Genomic DNA, 25,004 nt, shown 5'->3' with positions numbered 1-25,004 from the left:
AGTGATCACTTTAGGAAGATAACCAGCAGTAATCGAATGAAGTATTTGAATATGATAGTATATACGTACGATATGATAATTCAGGCCATCCGGGTTTAGGATAACCCGTCATGAGAATTTGAAAATTCTTGTCAAATAAAAATTTATGTGCTAACATTCCCTCATATGTTGTATATATATTCAAAGGCAAGACATAATGATGAGGTTGAGTTGTATCTCAATCGAATATTTATAATGAGTCGATTGAGAATATAAATACAAGAGATATTAATTACTTTGAAAACTTGTATAATGATATGATAGGTGACTTGAAGTTCACCATGATAGTAAGTGACCCGAAGTTCACCATAATGATAGTAGGTGACTTGAAGATCACCAAGAAGTTTACAAGTGTTTTGTAATTGATTTAAGTATCATAAATCTCTTGATTGGGGCAATCATACGTCAGCACGAAAAGATAAAATATGAAGAAAAACAACTGCAAATTGCATTACTCCCTATAACCAATGTTGATCTCCAGAAGAGAACGAAAGTATGAAACATTTATTAAAATACACGCTGAAAAGTGTATTATTAGTTGGTGAAGGATTTTATGCCCCATAATATATTGAAAATATTTTCCCAACTTAGGGGGAGACAAGCTAGAATAAGTTGGCAAAATTGAAAGATAATATATTGATCCCCATATGAGTAATTAGTTTTAGTGGACAATTAAATTTTGGTTGTTGTAATGTGATTCTTTGATCGATGACGGTTACCATGAACATGGTGCTGATAACGTGTTATGAAAGTAGCGAGAAAGGGAGAGAGAGGAAGAGAGAAACAGACGGTTATTATCTTATTCCTATCACCATAATATGTATACATACATGTATTACATAGGATAAGGATGTCAGGGGCATAATAGGCATCCACAATACAATATATTTATAACACAATTATTTATTTAATATTTGGAAAATTCTGAGTAGTGTATTTTATTTTGGCAAAGTTAGCAAAGTACGAAGTATTGAAAGTGTAAAAAATGGAGGCGGTCAAAGTTGGTATTCGGTATTTTAGTAATCGGTCTGAACATCATTCAATCAGTCCCCATCCCAGATCTCTCATCTCACTCTCTCTTTCTTCCTCAATTCATCTTCTTTTAGATTTTTCTCAACCTTCTTTTCTTCCATTTTTTTAATCTCTACTGTTCCCATTTTCTCTCTCTTCCTCCTCCTCCTCCTCCTCCTCAAACTTTATTCAAATTCGATTATTATTTTTAATTATTTATTTTGAGGTATTATTCTCCAACTTGGAGGTATCTAATTATATCTGAAGATTCCTCCATTATACAAATTAAATTTGTTTAATTTTTATACTTAATCCATTTTCTATATCAAGTAGTTGGGAGCCAAGTTGTTGTTGTTGTTGTTGGGTTGTTTACAAATAATAAGGCCGTGTTTGGTTTTGTTTTCAAAACAAAGTATCGATGCCGGAGGAAGACTTAGTAGAAGTGAAATTCCGGTTATATGACGGTTCGGATATCGGACCCTTCCGTTACTCGCCGGCGTCAACTGTTGCAAATCTTAAGGAACGAATTGTTGCTGACTGGCCCAAAGGTTTCTTGCTACTTCTATTTTGGGTTTTATTTTTACTTTTATTTGTTTGTATCAATTGTATGATTTCGATTGTTTCAATTTCCATTTTATGATTATTGCTGGATTATTGCTTTTCTTTTTACAATACTATGGAATTAGGATACTGTGAGAAGAATTCAAGACTCTAGGTTACTTGTCTATTATTTGGTTGTTGCCAAAATAGCTCAATATTGGTTACTTGCCTACTTGGGCATTCAAATAATTGAATGATGGTGAAGGAATAGAGATTAACTCGAGGCCGTTGACGTGGATGATTGTTTGGGTGCCTTCATAAGATTGAGGGAGCAATATGGCTTGTTAGAATGTTGAATAGATGAAACTGGATAAACCAGGAAAGCATATTGTTTGACCAGGTTTCTTCTGTTTCATTTCTACAGACTGCAGTGGTAATGCACATTGGTTTCGCGCTGTGGAGTGTAATTTGTGGTGATTACTCTTATTAGCATAAAAGTTGCTTATGAAAGAGGTTGAGACCGGGGCACAGGTACGAGAACTTAGCCTTGGCCCTTGTCTCACATATTCATTTAAGGACTAAGCGGTGGCCATTATATGAATGTGTGAAGTAGATACTGTATAAGCATAGGAAGCGGATATTGAGGTTTATTACTTTTGTCCAAGATGATTTTGTAGAAAGTTTAAAAATCATCTAATTTAGGGTTTCATTATTATGCAGAACAAGTTTCCCTGATTCAGAAGGCGCAATAGTCTTTTTAGATGTTAACTGTACTTTCCCTTGATTACCTTACAGAGAAATGGTTAGGAGTGAAGAGGTATATTGATGTATAAGTGAAAAAATGTTGGGCGCTTGTTTCAAATATTGTTTGACATTTAAAACTGTTTGTAACGCAAATTAAATGATCAGGAGGGATTTGTAATTCAGCATCACGACAGTGCCCCTAAAGTGACTTATGCCCATGTCAGGGTAAAGGTGTTTGTTATCTGTAGCCTTACACTAGATATTAAAGAGGGTATTTTACTAGACCCTTGATCCGAAACTTCATCACCTTTTGCTACTTCAAGGTTAAGAAAGTTACATTGAGTAATACTAGTTGTTATCAGTTTCATACTTATCATTTGACAGATTGTTGGTGGCTGATCTAAAACGAGGTCAGACTATTTGATGAAGATGGTTCAAGCCCATGTGATCTGGCAACTCACCAATTGTTAAAGAGTGATATCTTATTTATTTATTTATTTATATATTTTTTTTGTCACTAGCAGCAAAACTAAGAAATATTTGATGATTACTTTGACTGGTCTACTAAATCTAGTGACTAGTGAGCGGATATAGTATTCTGCTGATTTCGTGATAGATGTGTTTCCCTTTGGAGTTTGGAACTACTATCTATTGTCCTAATTTTATCTCCACATTGGATTATGAGGATGCTAATCAGTAATTACTCACTTCGTTCTTTAATACTTGATGTTTTAGTCTTCAGTTGTTGCTAAATATTTGATATTTTAGGGGTACGTTTAATAGGAAAGAGAAGGTTTGGTTCTCTCTCTGATTGGAGTCCCATTGAAGTCATAAGCCCGTAACTGCTCCAATCTCCATTCCAATGAGAAGTAAAAGATGAGAGGTTAGAAAAAGTAATTGTGTAGGACTATATGGTTAGAATTTAGTATTAATAGCAGAGAAAAACTAGCCTAAATAGATCCTTTTGTGCAAAAACCTAAAACATCAACCACTGATATAATGAGAGAAGTTTTTTGTTTTTTAAAGTGGCTGCACATGCATCTGATAAACTATTTAAACTAGGTGGTGTTATTGTCTTTATTAAATCAAGTACTTAAATTGATTGAAATGAATTGTTAAAATGTCACAGTAAAACCATGACTCAAGTGTTAATGTGAAAGATATTTTTTTTTATTCGCTCATGAAATCTATGAAAACAAGACCATTTTTTTTCTGACATTTCTCAACTTTGGGAATGCTTTTTCACCTACTTTTGACAGTGATTGGCGAATGACTTTAAAACCACCACACATTTGAAGATGATTTTGCAGATTTTTCATTTTAACAATTCTATGGTCTTGTATTTTTGTTATAGAAAGGTTTTAGTAGTTTCTCTTTTGGCTAATTTCAGATAAGAAGGTCACCCCAAAGGTTGCAAATGATGTCAAGATCATAAATGCTGGTAAGATTTTGGAGAACAGCAAGACTGTCGGCCAATGTCGGATGCCCTTTGGTGAGCTTCAAAAAGGAGTTATTACAATGCATGTTGTTGTTCAGCCATCTGTAGCAAAAGCAAAAACAGGTATTTTCCTTTGAGTGTTTGTTTATCTTTTAGCAATGTAGTTTTTGTTCCCAAGGAGGTATTGTTTGTATCCAGGTTGCTTTACTTGATTACTGCTTTGTTTTAAGCAACATTTTCCCTTCTGCTGTTGTCTGTGGCTGCTGTATTGTTCCATGTGTTCACTTGTCTTGTCCAGTTGTCCGTCAGATCATATGTAATACATAGCAATATGTAATACTATATCTGTTGAAGAACTTCTCAACTGAAAGGCTCCTTAAGGCTTTTCATAGCAATTGCAAATTCCTGAATTCTTGTTAGGAAATCCTAAAGGAATATAATAAGATACGAAGTTTATTAATTTTATTCAAACCTCCTATGCTCAATTACTAATGTTCTTAGCACTTCCAATTTCGAATGGGCTATGAATACCCTCCTTTCAATCTGCGTCATTCTTTCTCTCTGAAAAAGCATCGACCAAGGTTTCCAGTGAAAAAGTGATGTGTTGTGGACTATTTTTACTAGAAACTGTGACCCTGGATTCTTCATCCTCATAATCCTTCTTTATGGCAATGAAGATATTTGAAAAAGACTTAAAGATTTTATCATATTATTTTCCCCTCCTGTTTAGTTTGCCTGTTTTGTTTTCAAGACAAGAATTTTGTCATTTGGCACCTCCTTACAAACCAAGTGGACTCCTATTTCATTACCATTTCCCTTGGTAGTGGCTTGGTGTTCCTTCCTTAATTTTTTTTCTTTAATCTCTTTCCTTTTGGTTTGGGGTTGGAAGATTGTAGTACTTGCCTAGGTGTTAGAATCCAACCTTCTTTCACTTCTATTTTGCTTATCTATTGCTTTCTAGGATCTTTCTAATCGTTTTTTAGGTTTTAGTTAGAATTATTATGTTTCTGTCAATCCAACATTCACTGGAAGTTTAAAGCTAATTCAAAATAAACCTCTATGAGCGGTATGGACCAATACCTCTCATCAGAAGTTCCTTTTGCTTAATTACTTGCATTGTTATTAGCCTTTATAGATAGTGTGTTGTCGCATGTTTTTAAGCTTTTCAAGACTCAAGAAGGTCTCCACAAAACAGATTCATTCTCGTCTCGTCTCGTCGTCAGTGCGCACACAAGCGCCCCAGTTGACCCTCGCTCTTGTCGCCAATAGGCAAGAGTGCCCATTCTATGTTTCTACTTTATGAATATGATATTTTCTGGGCATTTTTAATAATATCAAGTGTTATTCCTATTTTAACATTTCTATTTTCCGGAATTTTAGCACCGATTAGCAAAGGACCCGAGAAACTTTCTAGTTACGAATCGGGTATAGAACCTATGGGGGATGCTTGGTTACAATTTCGAATCCGTTATTATATGTTTGCTCTAGTTTTTGTTGTTTTTGATGTTGAAACGGTTTTTCTTTATCCATGGGCAATGAGTTTCGATATATTGGGTGTATCCGTATTTACCCGCTCGTGCCACAAGCCTTGAGATTCACTTTCCAAAGGGGGCGGCAAGGGCGCACCGCGTGAACCGGTGTCAAAACACTCAGACCGTGAGACTAGGACAACCTTGGGATTGGGAAACGCTAGGGATTATGGCCTTGATGTTTCCATGGGCCTTCCATCTTTTAGTTTTAGGGTGTATATTAGGCTACTAGGAAATAATGATGGTGGGGCAGAGGTTGAGAGCGTTAGTAATTTAATGGGATAATCACATGGGAATGCTGTAAAATTAGTTGATGATATGCATTGACCCTTGGGGAGTTGGGGGTATTTTTTTTTTGGCAAGTGAAGAAAATTTTGTTACTAACCAAAGAGGTAAAAAGGTACTAAGGAGCACCAAACAACAAAACTGCCACCAGAAAGTCTAAAATGAAAGGAAGCATTCAGTGTTTCTTCCCCCACTTTCTAGGAAGGATTGAGAAGGAACAGATATGCTACATAAACAACAATAGGCAAATCTTCAAGAGCTAATGAAAGAAATTGGTCATTTCATCAGGGCATCTACAGTTAACTCTAAAGATAATACTATAGCAGTATAAACAACGTTTTGCTGTGTAGTACATTTTCCCTCAAATATCAGCCAGTTCCTTTGCATCCATATCCCATACATAGCCTCGGTGAAGATTATAGCATGAATCTGACCAGGAAAAAGCATTTCCTGCAAGCTTTTGCAGTCGCTACTTGCTGATCAAAGGGTAAACTGACTCTATTCAGATAAGAGTCTGTAGAAATTGTCCCAAAAATACCAGCAGAAATTGTTCCAAAATACACATATAAAATCTGTAGAAATATTCCAAATAGAAAATCTGTCCTTAGTAGCTAGTCTGTGCAAAATAACTAACCACGTGATGAAGATACCTCCTCGAGCTAGCTGTGTTGTTGCAAATCAGACGCTTCCAAGGTACATTAACAACTACACCTTGCGTCTGTATATAGAACTTATATATTGAAAATTTCAGACCTAAAACACAGCTCTGTAATCCCCCATGGCTCTGGATACAACTTCTGCACTCAATTTTTTTTAAGCACCCATGAAAGATGGAATAGGCGTGTTCCATATATCTTTTAGGCTCTTTCTCCAAAGCTTATCTTGCTTTAGAGTTTAGGGAAACAGCCAAAAAGAACTTACAAATGGCAGCTTTTACAAGCTTAACAAAGTTCCACCCTCCGGCTGATTTCAGTTGACATAAATGATCCCAAGACACTAGAGCCTTTCTTGAGTTATCAGTTCTCCCAGTCCATAAATAAACCCTACAAATTTTCTGTACCTCTTTTAAGACCTTTTTAGGCATGAGGAAAATTGACTCCAATAATTTTGCACTGCGAGGAAAACAATCTTCACTAACTGCATCGTACCAGCGTAAGAAATCAACCTAGCTCACCAGGATCTGAGTCTTGCCACTAGTTTCTCAATCAGAGGTTTACATTTAGAAAAGGACAGTTTTTTTATTTTTTTTTATGCAAGAGGAAAACCAACATACTAAGCCAGAATTCCTTCATTCAGCTGCAGAACCTTTAATCTCATCAGAAATACCACATATGTATATAGTGCTAGTGTCAAGATTTGTTTCCAACCCTGAAGATTAAGAGCATTTCAAGAAAACAGAATACATAAGAGTAACGGTCATAGGATCCTTCTCCACATAAAAGCGACATATCATTTGCAATCATGAGATGTGATGTATTCACATTTTCACGTCTTTGATGAAAATTGAAATCAGGATTTTCAGAAAGTCCAACCATGCCTCTAGATGTGTATTCCATACCAAGAGCAAAGAGAAAGGGTGAGAGAGGATCACCTTGTCAAAGACCTTTTTTTGCGGGAAACGGTGAGCACGGGTTACCATTAATCAAAATAGAATATGAGGACGTAGATACACACTCCATAATCCAATTGATAAACAAAGATCTTAAGAAGCTCCATTCAATGGAGACTTACATTTCCTATTATAACCCTTAAATAACTTAGTTGTAAGTAGAATATTATCTGAAATGTGTCACTTAGGCATGAAACCAGACCGAGCACAATTCACCACATCTGTGTCTCTTAGGCATGAAATCAGATTGAGCACAATTCACTTTATCACCCACAACCTTCTGAAGTCTTGCAGTGAGTACAGGGTTACCTGGTTCGCTTCGGTACGGGGTACGAGTTCGGGTTCGCGATTCGTAGGTTGGCTGGTTTTAGGTTCGTAAGAGGGGTTTGAAGCTCTTTTTTTCCAGGATTTTTAAAACAAAATTGTTCAAAATTTTATTTTAATACTCATACATTCATACTCAGATAACATATTATTTCCTTTCCAAATAAAAACCCCCACATATATTTTCTTCTCTTGTCTTCCCCGACCTTCAATAGCTATAACTAGGGTTTCAGATTCGGCATGACAATACCAACGATTTGGTTCGCGAACCACAGCGAATTGGGTCGTTGGAGAACCCGATTCGGTACGGGCGAACCGGTTCGAGATTCGCAGGGTGTACCCGCGAATCTGGTAACACTGAGTGAGTATCATTATCATTACCCCATTGCCTCAAAGAGGCACCCGCAAGAAGCGGGGTAAAGGGGGGGTCGGACATACGCAACCTTACCCCTGCGATTACAGAGAGGTTGTTTCCAATTGACCCAGACGACAACGGGACGACCATCTTCTACTTCATGGAAAGGAAGCGAAGAGGTATTAAGAGCCATTTTGATTTAGTCCATTACATCCCACAGCCTATGAATCTTTGGCTCCATCGGAAATGGACACAGTCTTGCAGTGAGTATGTTGATAAAATTTTGAAAATTTGGGTACTAGTTAGCACTGGGTGACTAATAATAACTGTTCTAACAAGGGAATAATATGGTTGGGTTGGTAACATCATGTCTCTCTTTCGACCTTGTTGATCCAAGAGCAAGTAAGTTTTTATTGAACTAAAAAATTGCAATGGGTGTTTGCTAACCCAGCCTTGACAGATTGGGTCATTGATATTTGGCTATTTGCTGCCTGACACCTGGACATCTGGGGTTTGTTCTATTCGTTGGCTTGAGCCTCGTCCATAATCACTTCAGAGATACTCCCTTAAACCCTTATGCTGCTACAATGTATGCATACAGTTTTCTTTTCTCTTGATTTTAGAGCTTTACATGAGAGTCAGTAGAAAACCTTGTCTTGTTTCTTTGCCTAAGATTTTAGTTGGCTTATATTGTGGTCCGGGAAGGGCATTTATAGGAGCTGGATTTCATATGATAAGATGCGAAAAAGTCTTGGTGAGCCTCTAATTGAGGCTCAAAAGCCATTCATAAGTGTCTCTATTTCTCCAACGAACCCTAGTATGTATTTTGTTTTTGAGACTCGTTTCATGACTCAAATGTCCAATTGTGAGACGAAAAGAAAGGTCATTTTTAATTTATTTCTTCCGAACTTTTCTTGTTTACTATTTTAAAACAAAACTTTCTTTTATAAAGAGAGAAAACCTTACGGGAAAATAATAAATGACAGCCGTTGTAATGGGGGGCTCATTTTTTACAACACTCTTCTTTGGTTGAGCCCCTACTTAAGTCCCGTCATTGGAGATGGTCCTAATTGCTCTTTATGTTTTGGCTTTTAAAAATTTGATGATTTTTTTCCCTTACTGTTAGGAAAATGGGATGATCCCAAAAGGTCAGAGTACATTGATCCTATTACACACGGGAGCCAACCGTGCATTGAGTTGCTTCTTCAAGCATTCAGCCCCACCCTATGTCATATAGACATGCTTCAAACCTTTTAACCTTTTAAGTTATTCGGCTGAATCAAGATGGCATCATTTGAAAATTTCCTAACTTATTAGTTTTTTTTGTTGTTTTGAGAATGGGGTTTTATGAGCCGTTTAGCACAATGTAACGTCCATTACTAGTTTGGGCATTATACGTATATTTGAAAAAAAAATTATTAATTTTTTTTTTCTATTGAATAGAATTTATAGGAAGAAAAGTTTCGGGACGTTTAATAAAGTTATGTAATAGATGGCTAAATATGTGGGAAAAACTACTAGTATGTGATAAAGACATTATAAGTATGGTGGATCTTGGGGAGCGAGAGAACGGGATTGGTATATCTGGCATTACTATAAGGTCACCGGCACATGAGTAATAAGTACTATGGCACTATGTGGTTGGTGAGTACTTTTCTTCCTTTGTTGCAATAAGAGATGCCCAATATGTTAAAATCCAACCTTGCTCTACTTGTATATTTCTTATCTAATATTTTCCAAAATTTTTCTATTAGGTTTCTAGGCTTTAGATAGAATTATTATGTTACTGTCAATCTAGTGTTCATTGGTAGTTAGTAGCTTATTCAAAATTAAACCTTAATGAAGGGTAATGAACGAATGCATGAATGAGATTCTTACATCTCACCAATTGTTGTATTTGCTTTATTGCTAATATTTTGTTCTAGGCCTTTATAGATATTGTTCCACCACTCGCTCAAAAGCGCCCAAAATCCATCAAAAATTCAACATTCCGCAAAACTGATACATTCTTGTTGCCGGCCCCGCTTGTGCCTCTTGTGTGCAAGCACCGCAATCAACTCTTGACCCTCGCTCTTGTCGCCAATAGGCAAGAGTGCTCGTTTTGAATCAAACACTTGCTTGTGCCCCTACAAGCCCTCGGGCACTCAATTCGGACAGGCTTGTGCCCTTGCCACCAAATAGGCAAGAGTACGCCGCACGTTCCAGGGTCACAAAATACTCGGACTGTGACACAATGGCTGTGGACGCTGTGTGCTTAGCACTATCATATCAAATTTTTTCCCCTTAGAACAGCCTTTTTAGACCCTTTTTGAGTCATATTTCGGCCCACATAATATCTAGACAATAGCGAGGATGAATCAGGTGGTTGAAGAAGTAACCTAATGGATGGTTGGGTCTCATGTTCCCCACTTCCCACAAGTTATCCACTGTCCACTTATAGAACCACAATGGCCGCATTGTATGCGCAATGGTAATTTTCTAATTCCTAGTCCCTAGTGCTGAAATTTTCTGTTTTGGTTCTACATTCCCTCTCTGTTATTTCATTTCCTTTCATCTGGAGCTTATTGCCTTGTTTGGTAAAATACTAGGAATCTTCAATTGTTAAGGGTAGACCTCCCTTATTTTTCCTAGAACCCAGGTAAAAGAAAAAGATGCTTGAGATGGTTCTCATATACAGAAATAGGTAGCAAATAAAATGGAAGGGAGCTAAACTAGTTAAAAGTTGCAGTAAAAATGTGTAAACTGCCGCTGCAGTAAAGGTTAATGTTCGGTGGGATGCTCTTAGCCCCCAGACAATTAATTCCTTCCAAAGTGCATGAAAAACTGTTGTGTTTTGGGCAAAAAAGAACCAAGATGAAGCCTGACCACCGTTACCTGGTTCGCTAGTATAAGATTGGGTACGGGTTCGCAATTCGCTACCTAATTTGCTGAATTAAACCAAAATTATACCATTTTCATGTTGTAATTCGCTTTTTCGGTTCGCGGTTCGTGGGGTGATGGGAGGATTAGGTAACACTGAGCCTGACTCTAGCAAGTGCAGAGGATTTGTAAGATAATTAAGTGCTTTGCATGAGATCATTTCAGGAAACCCAAATTGAATTCATTATTTCCTCAACTGATTTGTCATGGGAGCTTGAGGTAAAATGATGTACATAGTGTTATACTTTGCTACTTTATGAAAAATTTGCATGTTTTTGGTACAGAATGATGTTTCTAGTGTCCATTCCTATGTCGATGTGGGGAGTATACATTTCATATATTTAAGGTAAAATGAAATGTTATAGTGGCATACTGGCATAGGCTTCATTTAGGGTTTTGATGATATTGGACATGGAATGCATCATCGATATAAGTTAATATAAGAAGCTGGGACTTATATAGAAGAAAAGAGTTATAATAAAGGCCTGACGAGCATTTTACACTGAGTTACAGAAATAAAATGATATGTCTCAGTTTTATTATATCTTCGACAGAGTACTCCGCTGTATAGTATAGTCTGTCTATAATTCCCTATGCAGATTTCTATGAAGTGCTCTTGTTTCATACGGGGTATGCTGGAACGAAATTTTGGTTTAGCTGACATTTGTGAGATTTGGAACCTTTGTTTTTGTGCTCCCGTATCCTTCTAATATCTGTCATCTAATGGTCATTTCTCACTAGTTACAGTAGCTCCTTGGCACAAACAAGCTTTTTAAAATTGGTTGACTTTATTTTTTGGGTGATCTCTTCTGCTCTCTGCCTTATGTAACGTGGTTTTTGATAATTTGACAATTTCATTCACCTGCCCTACTCACTAGTATTTATTTTTGGGATGATATTCCTACCGAAATTCTTGTTTGACTAATAGTCTAGTACTTTACTTCAACCCTTTAATGTGGTTTTGGGATGATCTTCAGACTTGTATGTTCCCTTGTTGGCATGCAGTTCATATATTGTCTTTAGTTTACAATCTCTTGAGTGTTGAGATATACACCATGCATTGACTTAATTTTGGGGCGATTTTTTGGATGTTGGTTACCATAACTTTTAAACTTTTAGCTCATGTTTGCAAAGCAGTTTGTTGAGTGCTTATTCTAGATGCTATAATGAGGGTTCTTTACAGTCTATGTGATGTTGATATGATGAATTTGGGTTTAGCGTTGCTTTTTTACATGTTTTGATAATTGTTGGTATTTCTTCCATGCAGAAAAGAAAATTGACGAGTCTGAAAGAAAGAGCATCTGTTCATGTTCGATATTATGAGAATTTGGGTTGTGGCTAGATTTTAGGTTCGTGCACTGTATGCATGTTGCTGCAGGCTGTCCTTGATCAATGTATTCTCTATTTGATTTTAGGGGAATGAAAACCCGTGTATGAATATGTATCTGGTGCACTCTGGAGTCTGGTCCTTCAATTTTTATCAGTTTCTAAATATGCAGGAGAGTTATATTTAGTAACAGTGATAATGTTACTGTTGCATTGTATAGTAGGAGAAAAAGATAACTAATGTTAATTTGGTTATGATTGTGAACTGAAAGAAATTACTCACGGGCACGGGGCACCTACTTCTTGTTGATTCAAATTTCAAATTAGTTCGATTTGATTTTGGCAATCAAGTTGCCTTTGCTGCTTTTTATCAGGTCATTCATCCAAACTGCTTAATGGTAAGAATATGGATCCTTTACCATATCCGTTTGACAAATACAGTATGGTATGGTTCCAGTATGTGAGTTTGAACTTAGCTGTCGCGCCCTGATTCGTGTTTAGCCAGTGTACCGGTATGGACTGTTGTTCACATTGCCCTTATATAGTTGAATCTTGAAATGCCTTGACAGAAGCATGACAGCAATAAATAGGCAAGATTAATCATGAAATCATAACTTGATAATGGAGAACACCGATACCCACAAGGTCCTATAAATGTGTTGGTTAAACCTCCATGAGTACCATAAATTTAGAGCTGTTGAAAAGGACATTCACGAGTCACATGTCTTTGTTTTTACTGAAAAAGATAAAAATCTATAAAAACTTCAATTTTTGTGGCTTGTCTGATACTCACTTACCCAACTTCCACTTGTTCTCCCTTTGTAAAGGAATACTACTTTCTAACATCCTCTCCTTTTCTTCTTCCCATTAGTACTACTCACTTCAGTTTCTCCTTGCAAAAATATAATAAAAAGAAGTATAAAATAAGTTTGTGTTTTTTACTCTTTTAACTTTGGCTCTAATGGAGAAACCCAGCAGCATTTTGTGTCTTCTTCTCTTCTTCCTTACGCTTTCTTTCTCCGAAGGCCGTCACCAGTCTCACCACCCAGCAGCCAAACCCAGGTCTCAGATCACTGTAATTGGCACTGTTTACTGTGACATTTGCTCCAATAACACCTTTTCTAGGCACAGCTACTTTCTACCAGGTAACTTATTACACCATACTGTAGTTTTATACTTCATACATGGTTGCACTTTCTGTGTTATCTGTTGTTAAGAATAGTAGTTTCGAGTTATCTGTTGTCAGTGTTGAAAACCAACTTTATTACTGAAAGTATGATCAAATTTAAGGCATAGTAATGCAACCTAATGAAAAACTGGCAGTGGTACCGAACAAGTTCTTATCTTTACAATGATTGTAAAGTCTGAAAGTTGTGAAATTGACTTAATTTTCTGTTTTGGGGCCGGGTCGGGGTTGAATGATAAAAAAAAAAACATGTAGGAGTGGAAGTGAAAGTAGATTGCAAGTTCAAGGCAACAGCACCAAGAACAGCAGAAGAAATAACATTCTCGGTGAATCGAACAACAAATGAATATGGATGGTACAAATTGGAAATACCATCAGTAGATGGGATAGAATGTGCAAGAGGAGCAGCTGTTGAATCAATTTGCAGGGCAACTTTAATTGGAAGTTCTACTTCTAAATGCAATGTCCCTGGTTATCAGACTACTACTGATGTTGTTTATTTTAAGTCCAGGAAACAAAATATCTGTATTTATGGATTAAGTGCTTTGAACTTCAGACCTTCCACCAAGAACAAGGATTTGTGTGGAAATTAGTAACCCTTAACCCTTCTTTTAGGTTATTTGTAGTTTGCTTTCCCCTTTTCTTGTTTTTTTATATTAATAAAAAACTAAATTATATACTTTAATTTGTTAGTAAACTATTTGTTCTTATTAAACTTTTAGTATGGTGCTTATGATTTTAGTAAAGGAATGATACGTCACAATTTTCTATATTAATTATGTCGTCCAAGAATTATAAACCCTGATCCCCTTATGTCATGTGGCATAATGTTAATTCGGTAGGAATAACTAAATGACATTGGATGCCAAGCTGTTTAAAACTATTGATAAAATGAACAGCAAGTAGAATGTCTGTTCCAGTTCCAGTTCCAGTTCCAGTTCCAGTTCCAGGGCCACATATATAAATTCAACATATGAATAATGGTAGCAACAACTAAACAACATCTCTGTCCAATCCACACCCAAATAACACATCATTTATATAATTAGTGCAATAATTACAACAATAATGAAGTTGGAGTAAATAATTTTGACAAAATCATAATAATGCATGACTATAACTTTATTACCAACTTGTTGGGTCACTCGCAACATTTTCCATGAAATTAAAATGACCTAAAAATTCAATAGTAGTAATTTAAGTAGTCTGTATTTAACAATGGGCAAACAATAGGATGATACTCTACCAATACTGAACAAACAATGTAATAATAATAATAATAATAGCTAGTAGTGATGATGATTCAATACAGCAAATGTATGTTATAATAATATAATATTATAATCAGATCTGTTGCAGCTGATGTTCAAAGCTTTTCATAGCAGAAGCAGGCAATCCCAAGAGCACATTGATAGATTTCCTCTGATTTCCATGAGACAGAAACAGTATAACTTCTTTCTCAGGCAATGCAACAGGACCTGATAAAACAGGTTCCCCCCACCCAAAATCAGTAGTATGGAAAGACAACCTTGACCAAGTTGTAATAAGTAAAGTAGAACTCAAAGAAGGCCTTGCCCTTGTTGTTTCAAAGTAATCAATAGCAGATCTCATGTAATCATCAGTAACCATTTTAATAGCCTTCTGAACTTGTTCAACACCATAACTAAGATGATTGTTTACCAGTTCCCCTGCTGTACATATCGCGTTAGTAAGAACAATTCCATTCCCAAAGTAACCTTTTGGTAAAGGAGGGTTAAACTTAGATCTCCCATCAACTGCAAAAAGTAGCTTTGTCTTTTGATCTGGTTTCATCTCAAGTGCTTTGCTTCTTGCCCTCCATACAAATGCTGATAATGCTTCAAAAGTGGTGCATTTCTTTAAGGTTGTTCCATCTTCCATTGCTTTTGATTTTAAGTTATCAAGATGATTTGGATCAAAACAGAAGGATCTGTATTGCATTTCTTCATTGTATAGATCACTGCTTCCTGAAATATCATCAATTTCCTCGAATTCTTGGTGTTTAAACTCAACCTTAGGTGGATCTCGGGAGTTAAGGATAGTCCTGTCTAAGAAAGGGGATATGTTAAGGGATAATCCTCGTGCTGTTTCGCCCCACGAGTTGACGAATTCCATGGCTGCAATCCCATCAAACATGCAGTGGTTCATGCATAGACCTAGTGCAAACCCTCCACACTTGAACTTTGTCACCTGTTCATCCATTCATTAATTCTTTTGTTACCATAATCACTAACTAAGTACTACCTCTGTTTCAGAAAATTCTTTACGCTTTGGAAAATGTGTCTAATGTATGAAAACTTTGACCGTCAATTCCCACTATTATATACATCAAAATGTTACATGTAAGATCTTGTTAGATTGGTCTCGTTATTCATTTTCAGAATATCAACTTTTTCTAATTTTTTCACATATGAAATTGAATATATTAGTAGTTAAATATTGCATTGGAGTCCGTGCAAATAGTAACTGTAAAGAATTTTATGAAACGAGGTAGTATATGATTACTTATGTCTAATCACTAATCAGAGATATTTTTCATGGACCAACGTACGAAGCTTATCATTAATTATTCTTTATTGTAGCATAAAGATTTGTGCTTAGGGAAAAGACAAGGTAGATGGTGAAGTATCCATTCATTCTAAAATCTAAATTAGTTAGTTGTATCTAACACAACTAACTTTTCACAACGTGAATTAATTGGCAATATATTTTGTGGGGTGACCACTTGGGGAATAATACCAAATTACTCACTAACAAATACAGTACGAAGTAATCGTTGCCTAAAATTAGTCCCAAAGAAATAAATATAGTCAAATAAATACTACTTCATGTGTTAATTGATAATGTCTGTAGAATAGTTACATTTTTCATACTTTTATTTATTTATAACCACCTAGCTAATTTTTCAAACGTATATATAAAAGTAACTTTTAATACGGATTAGATTATTATTTTATTAACATATGGACATTCGACTTAAAAACATGCCCCGTTCATTAATCTTTCGTACCAAACAATAGGTGATTGGAAATGAGCAAATGACTCATTGAATTGAAGAGTTAAGAAAGCTCATAGATAGTGGCATGGCGGACCTTCTCAATGGTCGGTCTGTGTGGGCCTGATTCTTCGTGTTTGAATTTTCCACCTTCTTTTGCATAATCTTAACTAATACTCCGTAGTTAATGTACGTGTAACGGGTTACTAATAGCCATAAGTGTTCATAATCTAATCTTTGAAATTTTAATTAACTCTGTTTTCAGATATACTTTGTACTTACTCGTTTTTCTACATGCATGAGTCGAACTATATGTTAGGGCAATAATCATGGTTGATGGTTCACAAAAGCGTCTGGGGAAATTCATTTATGAACAAATTCACATCATGCACGATAGCTAGCTAGTTTGTTCAGGTTAATTAATTAATTAAATAGTAGTATACTAGTATGGAGTATGAGTTCATGTGCATTTTAAAAATCAATCACATTAACGGAGTACATTTCGTTTTAGTGTTTCATATTAGAGGTGTCATTTTGATTTTTTCACACTATTTTTTCATCAATTTTGACCATATTTATTAATAATACGTAAAGACAAATTTTGTGTTTTTTTAATTTTTATCAGTTTAATCTCAATACTCCCTCCGTATTTTTTTTTAAGAGATACACTTGCCTTTTCCGGCCGTATTTTTTTAAGAGATACACTTGCCATTTTTGGTAACTTATCAACCCCACCACCTAATTAAATAATATATCTACTACACTTTATGACCCACCATCCAATTAAAAAATAATTTTACAACTACACCCACCCCACCCCCACCTCCACTTGTTCAAAAGAACATGATCCCCAATGTACTTATTTATTAAAATATCTACCCCAACCCCACTTCTTTTATTCTTCTTAAGACCCGTGCCCAACCAAGTGTATCTCTTAAAAAAATACGGAGGGAGTATATATGTTCAAAATATCTACTTCCTCCGTTCTTAAATATTAGTCTCATTTTGACTTTTTCATCCGTTTTAACTCAATATTTAAACATAAATATCTCCAAATACGTACGTTAAAAATTTATAAAATTTTATATTGTTAAACTACACACTGATACGAACAAAACAATATCACAGATGAATATATTTTGAAATACATATTGGAAGGAAATTAGAAGATTCTCTTCGATCAATTGTGATTAGTGTTAAGATTTCAAGAGGGACTAATATTCGTGAAAGGAGGGAGTATATTTTTCATAAATTTTATTAATATGTAATTATTTAAAGATATCAAAATATATACTTCCTCTGTTCTTATTTAAATGACACAATTATTTAGTCACGTTTGCCAATGCACGATTTCAAACGTTAATACCTTCAATTTTGGATAAGAAAAAATTATAAAAAGTTGATATTTGAAAAATATTTATTGAGACAAATCTAACAAGACCACACACGACTATGTTTTTACTTACGGCAACTTTTGTGTAAGACCGCTTTACCGGAAAGACCACTTTGGTTGCTTAACTAATTGGTTCAATTTCTTAACTAATTAGTTACATTACTTAATTAATTGATTCAATTGCTTAACTAATTAATTCCTTTCCTTAACTAATTGGTTTCAGTGCATAACTAATTAGTTCAAGTCCTTAACTAATTGGTTCCATTGGTTAACTTATATGATACCAAAGTGGTCTTTTGTGTAAGACCGGCTTATAGAAAAGTTTGTATTTTACTTAAGTATAAACCACAAAAACAAGTCAAAGGAGGTTGTGTGAATAGTTTCCAAAACCCTATTGTGTCATATAAATAAGAATGGATCGGAGAAAGTATATTTTTTATAAATTTTATTAATATGTAATTAAAGATATTAGTGACCAAATTAAGTTAGTATATACTACGTAAATAGTAAATAAAGTTTTTTTTTTTGAGTTTTTTAAGTTGAAACAGCTACCCATCTTTTATAGGTGGGTAAATAGTAAATAAAGTTAAATGATGTATCTATTGTGAAACATAAAAAGTATTTCCTACCTCCTTTTGCATAATTCTAAGTATTAGGTAATATGTAATGGGTTATAATAGTTACATATGTCCATAATCTAATTTGCGATATTTTAATTAACTCGTTTTCGCATATACTTTGTACTCCGTACTTACTAGTTATGATGTCTGTCCTTTATATAAGATCCTTGTCACTAGGCGCCACATCCCATGCTTCAGTGGTCTTATGAGTCTCTTGAAAATTCATATGCATATTTAAGTTTTCACGAATTCATGTTTACCCTAAATTCCTAAAATGTCGTAAAGGACCACTGAAAGATAATGATATACTGTATAGATTAAAATATATGTCAAAATCACACGTTGAAATATTCAACTAAATATTTCCATTTTTAGCTCCTTTAATTATATATTGTCCTAATACCTAAGAGCACCTTTAATGGTGAGCTATAAGATGTTGCGGCTAAGTTTGCCGCATCAAATTTATAACTACAGTTGATTAAAACTACAAATTATCACATTGGTGGGCTACAATACTTTGTATCTCTCTATAATTTTAATTTTAATAATTTATTTATTTGAGCTATATTTTTTTTGTGATACGTAGCCCAAAATAGCTACAAGGTTTTAACAGCTGATTATGTCATTGTTGTACCAATGGTGGCTACCTGCTCACATGCTATCTTTTTTTGTGAACAGGTCCATTTTGTAACCATTGGAGTTTCTCTAATACTCGGTACCTAATTTCCTAAGGACAAATGAAAAAAAAGTAGAAATAAAGGAGTGGCAATTAAAAAAAAAGTACTCCCTCAGTTTCTTAAATATTTGACTTTTTAACTAATTTCAACTCCATATTTAAACGTAAATATCTCTATAAATATAAAAATTTGATATTATTAAGCTACACATTGAAACGAATAAAACAAGATCTGACGTGAATATGTTTGGAAATATGAGTAATATTGAAGAACATAGGGAGTAAGAAAGGTAACAAACCTGAGCAACAAGGGGAGGAATTTCAAGTATGTTCTTAGCAGCAGGAATATCATAAACCAATTTTCCAAGAGTGATAGGATCAGGCTTAGTAGAGTCACCCATTTCATCCATCCTACAATCAGCCTCAGCCTCCACGAAAACAGCGCCTTGTGTTCCGTCATTGGTGCACTCTACAATGAGCTTCCCTTGAGGGCTGATAGTAAGTCGTCCTGCTAAAGGGTAATAATGCACCAACACCTTTGAAAGAGCCTCTTTTAAGACATCCCATGCTAACTCATTTCCTTTCTCTTCTGATTTGAAGCAATATATTGTACGGACAATCACAGCTATGTTTTGGTCTAAATTTGAAAGCAAGTATAAACCTTTTGGTGTCTCTTCTGCTGGTTCTATCAAAGTTGGTTCCCCTACTCGCTTCACTTTTAGCTCTGACGACGTCGTATGGTGTCCGTTCGAGTACTTTGTCACCCCGTTTTCTCCATTTTCATTAACCTATATATCAACCAAAACAACACACATACAAAAACAAAAATATTAATTTTTTATATATTTTTGTAGTAGTGGGATCTATATAAGGTACAACCAAAAGAAAATTAACCATAACAACAACATCAACAACAACAAACAAAAAAGTTATATAGACGGAGTATTTTTTTATTTGTCAAAATTACGCGGAAAAGAGTGAGAAATGGGAGATCGAGTTTAGTTAATTAAGATGTATGACTAACCATTTTGATTTGATGCCCTTTTGTTGAGTTACTCGTAGGAAGGTAGAGAAATTATGTGTGAGAAAGAGAAACAGAAATATTTGTAAGTTGAGGTTTCAAAAAAGCATGGGGTTTTTTGTATAGGAATGTGTAGAGGGTGAGAAATATATAGGAGACTTATATTGGAGCAGCTCAGCTTGTATAACAAATTAACAATTAACAATTAACAATTAACAAGAGTGGGAAAGGACAACACAATTGCTTTATTTTTCTTATAATTCCATTAAATAATACTAAGTGTATATATAGGATTTTTTTATTTAAATCCGTTTCCTTATTTCTTGGAATTAGTATGTGAATGAAATTGGATATGGGTGGAGGTTGGTCACTAGCCTTTGATACAAAAATAAAATATTAAAAAATGATGAGATGTACGCTTTGTTTGGTAGGGTTGGCGTTCTAATCTTGGTTTTCCTTACTTTTATTAATATTTCGTTTTCTGGTTATAGTATTAGGGTTGTCTTTATGCAATGAACTTTTGGTCTAACCGTTTAATGGTTAAAAATTAAGATTTATATACAATAAATTTTATAAAAACACGAGTGTAGTTTAATATGTTGGTTGGAAAAGTTTACCAATAGAAGGAATACTAGTTTGATCACTTGTGTGATCCAGTAAGTTATGATTGCTAATATACCTGTGGGTTTTTTTCCCTTCACTACTACATAAACGAGCAAATGCAACAGTTCAATGCAACGGCCTATTGCAACAGTCCAGGCTAATGCAACAGTCTTTTGCAACGCTTTGGGCTAATGCAACGAATTTTATAGTCTAATGCAACGGTAAAAGCTATTGCAACGATTTTCAACAACGACTAATTATTGGCCGTTGCATTAGGCGTTCAAATGCAACAACAATTTTCGAAATTGCAACGACAACTGTTGTAACAAATATTTTAATAGCTAGTTAAGTAGTTAGGTTAGAGTGACGTACTTCGTAAAATGTAATGAGACCTTACTACTGTAGCATTTTCTCTCTTTTTCTTCTCAAAACCCTATTTTCCGAAATCTCTTTCAAACCCCAACCCAGTTCTTGGTCGCGCGCTGCTCTAGTTCAAGGCCCAACAATTTCCCAGAATTATTCCAGTCTACCACTCCAGTTCTTGATGCTCGTCTTTGTTCATTCATTTTCATGACAAGGTCGTTTCTTTTCTTTTCTCTTCTCTCTTTGTTTTTCAGTTTTGATGTTTAATTTTCCTGCTCTTCTTTTTTCTTATCGGTCTGAAGTATCCATCAATTTTTTAAGGTTAAAGACGATTGCTGATTACGGCTAACCCTAGAAACTTCAATTGAAACTCAAATTTCAAAAATTACGAGGTAATGACTTGTTATTCTGTTCATCAACTTCTTTGTTTTTGTTTAAGAAATTCAATTTGTTGTTCGGTTATTTAATTTTCTACTTGTTGTGGTTAATTAGTTATTTCTCCATCCGTATGTGCTCCATTTTGAGTTAACAATGTATATTTTTTGGGGAATTTCAGAGTTTGTTCAATTAATCGTTTGGGTTTTAGGGTATATGTATTGATTTTTTGAAAGTAAATCCAATTAGCACTTCAATTAAGTTGCGAACTTTTGATTTGGAAACTGTTTTGTATTTTTTAATTACTTTACGCTCCTCCAAAGATAAGATTAAGGCCTAATACTGAGTATTGGTTGGATGGTATGGTAAAATCAAGTCAATCAATCCGCAATTCTGCTCATAGCATCAAATTTAGTTCTTAATTCTTTTTCTTTCTACCTATACAAAACCAAAGTAGGGAGCATTAGTTTTTCATTAATATATTAGAATGACCTATAAAAATAAACAGTTAGGTATAGTAAATTTTGATAATTAGGGGAGTTCCAAGAATTGAGCCTAGAACCAAGTGTCGTTTTGTTTTCTCTTGGTGTGTTTTTTTACACTATAATACTGTGTAGACTCATTTTCCTTCTTGTCTTTTAATTGGTATGAAACTCTTCTATAAATTAGATCAATAGATGTACTTATGTTTATTATTGGAGTTGGCTATGATTTGTTGTACTTCATACTATGGTTTATCTTACAGGGATTCTTACAATGTCATCTTACTTATTTTAGGTCTTGCTTTTGGTAGATGGTTGAGGCTTGTGGTTGTAGTCAAAGCTGGCAGAGAGAGTTTATGGAATAGCCTAAAACCGGCTCCTCACTGCTTAAATGCACACCTAACTTCTCGTTGCGTCATAGTCGTTCCACCGAGTAGTTGTTTAGTACTCAGAATGGATAATGACCTATCCTTCCCCTGTGCACTTTGACCTGACATTCTGTTTTTTCCTCCGCTTTTCTTTATGTTTAAACTTTCCTATTTTGTTTATTTCAAAAAAATGTTAATAGACCTCTTAAGAAAAAATGAACTTAATTGTTTTTTTTTTTAATATATATATAACTTGCAACACACCCCGTGGAAAGCAGTTAAGTAGGAGACTGGAGAAGGTAAACAAACAGGTTGATAGTGTAACTTATAACCTTAATAACCCAACTGTTCCCTTAACCGGTGTTTTAAGTTATACTCCATATTTATTAAGTTTTCCTTTTAGTCTTTTACCTTCTCTAATATTTTCCTTGAACTGCATGCTAAGGGGGTGTGTTGCAAGTAAAATAACAAAAGAAATAAAAAATAAAAAATGTAAATATACCTTTATTTGGCAGGTGGTTTCTTTCCCTCTCCTTTTCTCTCTCTCATTTATTATATTTAGTAACTTTTCTTTATGTGCCTGCCAACATATAAGAGTATGATTGCTGTGACGGAGGGAGTACAAATCTCTGATTAAGGGGACTTTTTTTTCTTTTTCTTTTTTGGGGGTGGGGGGGGGGGGGGGGGGAGGGTTCTCATTGACTTGTGTATCACAATTGTTTTTTCCAGTGATTGGGTTGTACATAAGGTGCCCCCCCAACTCCCCTCCTGCCTGGCGCTGGTGTCAATATCTGTTAGTTTGTATGGTTGGCCAGGTCATCCTTTATGATTTTGGTGAAGTGAATTATGTTTCTTCAGGATTTGTTTGATGCTATTGTTTATGAAAATTGACAAGAGTCACTATTCTTGCAGGAAAAGAAGGAAGTAAAAGAAGAAAAATTGAAACTCGAAGAGAAGTATATGTGGGCTATCGTTGATGGTGTCAAAGAAAAGGTTTCTTCCCTTCTTTCAACTGAAGTTATAGTGGTTGTGTCACTGTACGCATAATATCTTTGTTCTTTTTTTTTTGGGACCTTTTTATGCTTCCTCAAAAGCTACCATTTCTGCCTTATTGGTTAATATATATACATTAGAGGGTGATTTATACTTGAAGCAACTTGGTGTCAGTTTTTTGTACAGGAACTTGGTCATGTTTGTTGAATGTTATTGCATCTGAGTTGATCTATTCACATGTATAGCATTAGGAAGAATTCATCTGAGGCAGCAAAATTTCATTATGTTTGTTTCATACTTTCATCTAATTTTGGCAATCTTTTGTGGTACCCTGTTTCTTTTAACAAGGGGGTGACATAATGGTAGAGTTTCAAGTAGGGAGTCACTGGAGTGTGTTCTCTGTTAGCTTGATTCATATTGATACATATTTTTGGTTAATTGGTTATGAATGTTTTGTCAATTAGGTCATGCAAACTGGGTAACATGTTCCCTATTGAACGAATGTAAAGTATCATATGTTTTGAAGCAGAATTTTCTGTGCAGGAAAAAGGATGTGCCAACAGTTGTAATTTTTAAAATAGTACGGAGTAAAATATATCAAATGCTTAACATGTTGTACTCTAATGCTACTGATTTTAAGGCCTGCCAATACCATTATAACAAATACTTTGGTACTATCATTAGTTCATTACCAATCTCTTAGTGATTTAAACTTAACTTCTTGGCAATGTGCTTCTTTTTGTGTAAGACACACTTTCTGTACTGGTACATGTGATGTGACGGCTAGAAAGATAGGCAACCCACTTTCAATATCCCTATCGTATGAAAAACTGCAACTGCTGCTACTTTGAATCTGAATTATAGTTTCAACTTCTTACAGGTGGGTAACTTTAGAGTTGAGCCTCCTGGATTGTTTAGGGGCCGCGGCGAGCATCCCAAGGTTGTCAAAGTTTCTACTTTGTATCTCAGGCTTAATGGATTAATAACTCGGTTAATATCTTTAAGTCATAGTTTTAATTATCATGATGCAGATGGGGAAACTCAAAAAGCGTATATATCCAAGAGACATTCCAATAAATATAGGAAAGGACGCTCCGATTCAAGAGTGTCCTATCCCTGGCCAGAGGTAGCGGTTTACTCAATTTCCTATTTGTTATGTTATTAACTGTTTGTTTGTATAGGTACATGGTGCTGAGGTGGGAAAATGATATGATTATTGAAATGACATTCTTTGTAGAGGATCAGACTCACAACTCGGAAAGTTGCCCGGTTAGGAATATGTAAGAATATGTTATAGGTTGGAATTCTTTTGATCAAGCTTTATGCTCAAGATCGAACAATAATGTAAATTTACTATATATTATTTTAATGCAAGAAGAATTTTATTATAATTCAATTTCATTAGTGTTTTTTGTCACCTTTTGTTATTACTTATTTTTTTGGTATGAACATTAACATTATTTATTAACCTCAGAATTATTATAATGCAATGGCTCAAAAAGGAAAAATAGTGTGTTGCATTAGATCTATATCAACATTGCCTTAGAGCTACTGTAACGGTCCGTGGGAGATTTCCAGCATCGTTGCATTAGATGTGTAAAGGCGTTGCATTAGATCATAATGCAACGGTCCTTTGGAAATGGCGAGAACTGTTGCAATAGGGTAAGAGAACCGTTGCATTAGGCCTAATGCAACGGCCGCAACAGCAACGGTTGACAAACCGTTGCAATAGGTATATTGCAACGGGTTTTGGTCCTATAGCAACGGTTTTTGGGGGTTGCATTTGCTCATT

General features: G+C 35.0%; 4 protein-coding genes across 5 annotated transcripts; 3 read left to right on the top strand and 1 right to left on the bottom strand.

The window, feature by feature from the left end:
- The first annotated feature begins 1,060 nt into the window (after nt 1–1,060).
- LOC110789953 (membrane-anchored ubiquitin-fold protein 4) lies at nt 1,061–12,429 on the top strand. Its single transcript, XM_021994675.2, has 3 exons — nt 1,061–1,598; nt 3,725–3,895; nt 12,061–12,429. Exons 1-3 carry the CDS (start codon nt 1,469–1,471, stop codon nt 12,114–12,116), a joined length of 357 nt encoding a protein of 118 aa, XP_021850367.1. The 5' UTR covers nt 1,061–1,468; the 3' UTR covers nt 12,117–12,429.
- Nucleotides 12,430–12,577: 148 nt separating this feature from the next.
- LOC110789951 (uncharacterized) lies at nt 12,578–13,990 on the top strand. Its single transcript, XM_021994674.2, has 2 exons — nt 12,578–13,264; nt 13,561–13,990. Exons 1-2 carry the CDS (start codon nt 13,081–13,083, stop codon nt 13,896–13,898), a joined length of 522 nt encoding a protein of 173 aa, XP_021850366.1. The 5' UTR covers nt 12,578–13,080; the 3' UTR covers nt 13,899–13,990.
- A 448-nt stretch (nt 13,991–14,438) lies between these two features.
- On the bottom strand, nt 14,439–20,209 carry LOC110789950 (omega-hydroxypalmitate O-feruloyl transferase). Its single transcript, XM_021994673.2, has 3 exons — nt 20,032–20,209; nt 19,307–19,795; nt 14,439–15,513 (listed from the first exon to the last, which is right to left on the bottom strand). The coding sequence occupies exons 1-3, from the start codon at nt 20,032–20,034 to the stop codon at nt 14,650–14,652; spliced, it is 1,356 nt and encodes a 451-aa protein (XP_021850365.2). The 5' UTR covers nt 20,035–20,209; the 3' UTR covers nt 14,439–14,649.
- An 807-nt stretch (nt 20,210–21,016) lies between these two features.
- LOC110789948 (DNA topoisomerase 1 beta-like) lies at nt 21,017–24,569 on the top strand. Of its 2 annotated transcripts, XR_002533683.2 has the most exons (5): nt 21,017–21,209; nt 21,316–21,386; nt 23,132–23,212; nt 24,093–24,152; nt 24,244–24,569. XR_002533683.2 is itself a non-coding variant. In XM_021994671.2 (4 exons), exons 1-4 carry the CDS (start codon nt 23,023–23,025, stop codon nt 24,340–24,342), a joined length of 252 nt encoding a protein of 83 aa, XP_021850363.1. In that variant the 5' UTR covers nt 22,887–23,022; the 3' UTR covers nt 24,343–24,569. The 2 variants fall into 2 exon arrangements, 1 of the variants encoding a protein (XP_021850363.1); XM_021994671.2 differs by lacking the exons at nt 21,017–21,209; nt 21,316–21,386 and adding an exon at nt 22,887–23,034.
- The last annotated feature ends 435 nt before the right edge of the window (nt 24,570–25,004 follow it).

This window comes from Spinacia oleracea, chromosome 3 (assembly GCF_020520425.1).
Source record: "Spinacia oleracea cultivar Varoflay chromosome 3, BTI_SOV_V1, whole genome shotgun sequence".
NCBI lineage: Eukaryota > Viridiplantae > Streptophyta > Magnoliopsida > Caryophyllales > Amaranthaceae > Spinacia > Spinacia oleracea.
Note: the sequence above shows the minus strand (reverse complement) of the source record. Positions and strands in the feature narration are given on the sequence as shown.

Excerpts from the sequence above, each read along its gene's own strand:
- LOC110789953 (XM_021994675.2), top strand. The coding sequence starts at position 1,469 with ATGCCGGAGGAAGACTTAGTAGAAGTGAAATTCCGGTTATATGACGGT. Across the intron at positions 1,599-3,724 it reads TGTTGCTGACTGGCCCAAAG|ATAAGAAGGTCACCCCAAAG; the intron begins GTTTCTTGCTAC and ends GGCTAATTTCAG. Across the intron at positions 3,896-12,060 it reads TGTAGCAAAAGCAAAAACAG|AAAAGAAAATTGACGAGTCT; the intron begins GTATTTTCCTTT and ends TCTTCCATGCAG.
- LOC110789951 (XM_021994674.2), top strand. The coding sequence starts at position 13,081 with ATGGAGAAACCCAGCAGCATTTTGTGTCTTCTTCTCTTCTTCCTTACG. Across the intron at positions 13,265-13,560 it reads GCACAGCTACTTTCTACCAG|GAGTGGAAGTGAAAGTAGAT; the intron begins GTAACTTATTAC and ends AAAAACATGTAG.
- LOC110789950 (XM_021994673.2), bottom strand. Across the intron at positions 15,514-19,306 it reads TTCCTCCCCTTGTTGCTCAG|GTGACAAAGTTCAAGTGTGG; the intron begins GTTTGTTACCTT and ends ATGGATGAACAG.
- LOC110789948 (XM_021994671.2), top strand. Across the intron at positions 23,213-24,092 it reads TTGATGGTGTCAAAGAAAAG|GTGGGTAACTTTAGAGTTGA; the intron begins GTTTCTTCCCTT and ends AACTTCTTACAG. Across the intron at positions 24,153-24,243 it reads GCCGCGGCGAGCATCCCAAG|ATGGGGAAACTCAAAAAGCG; the intron begins GTTGTCAAAGTT and ends ATCATGATGCAG.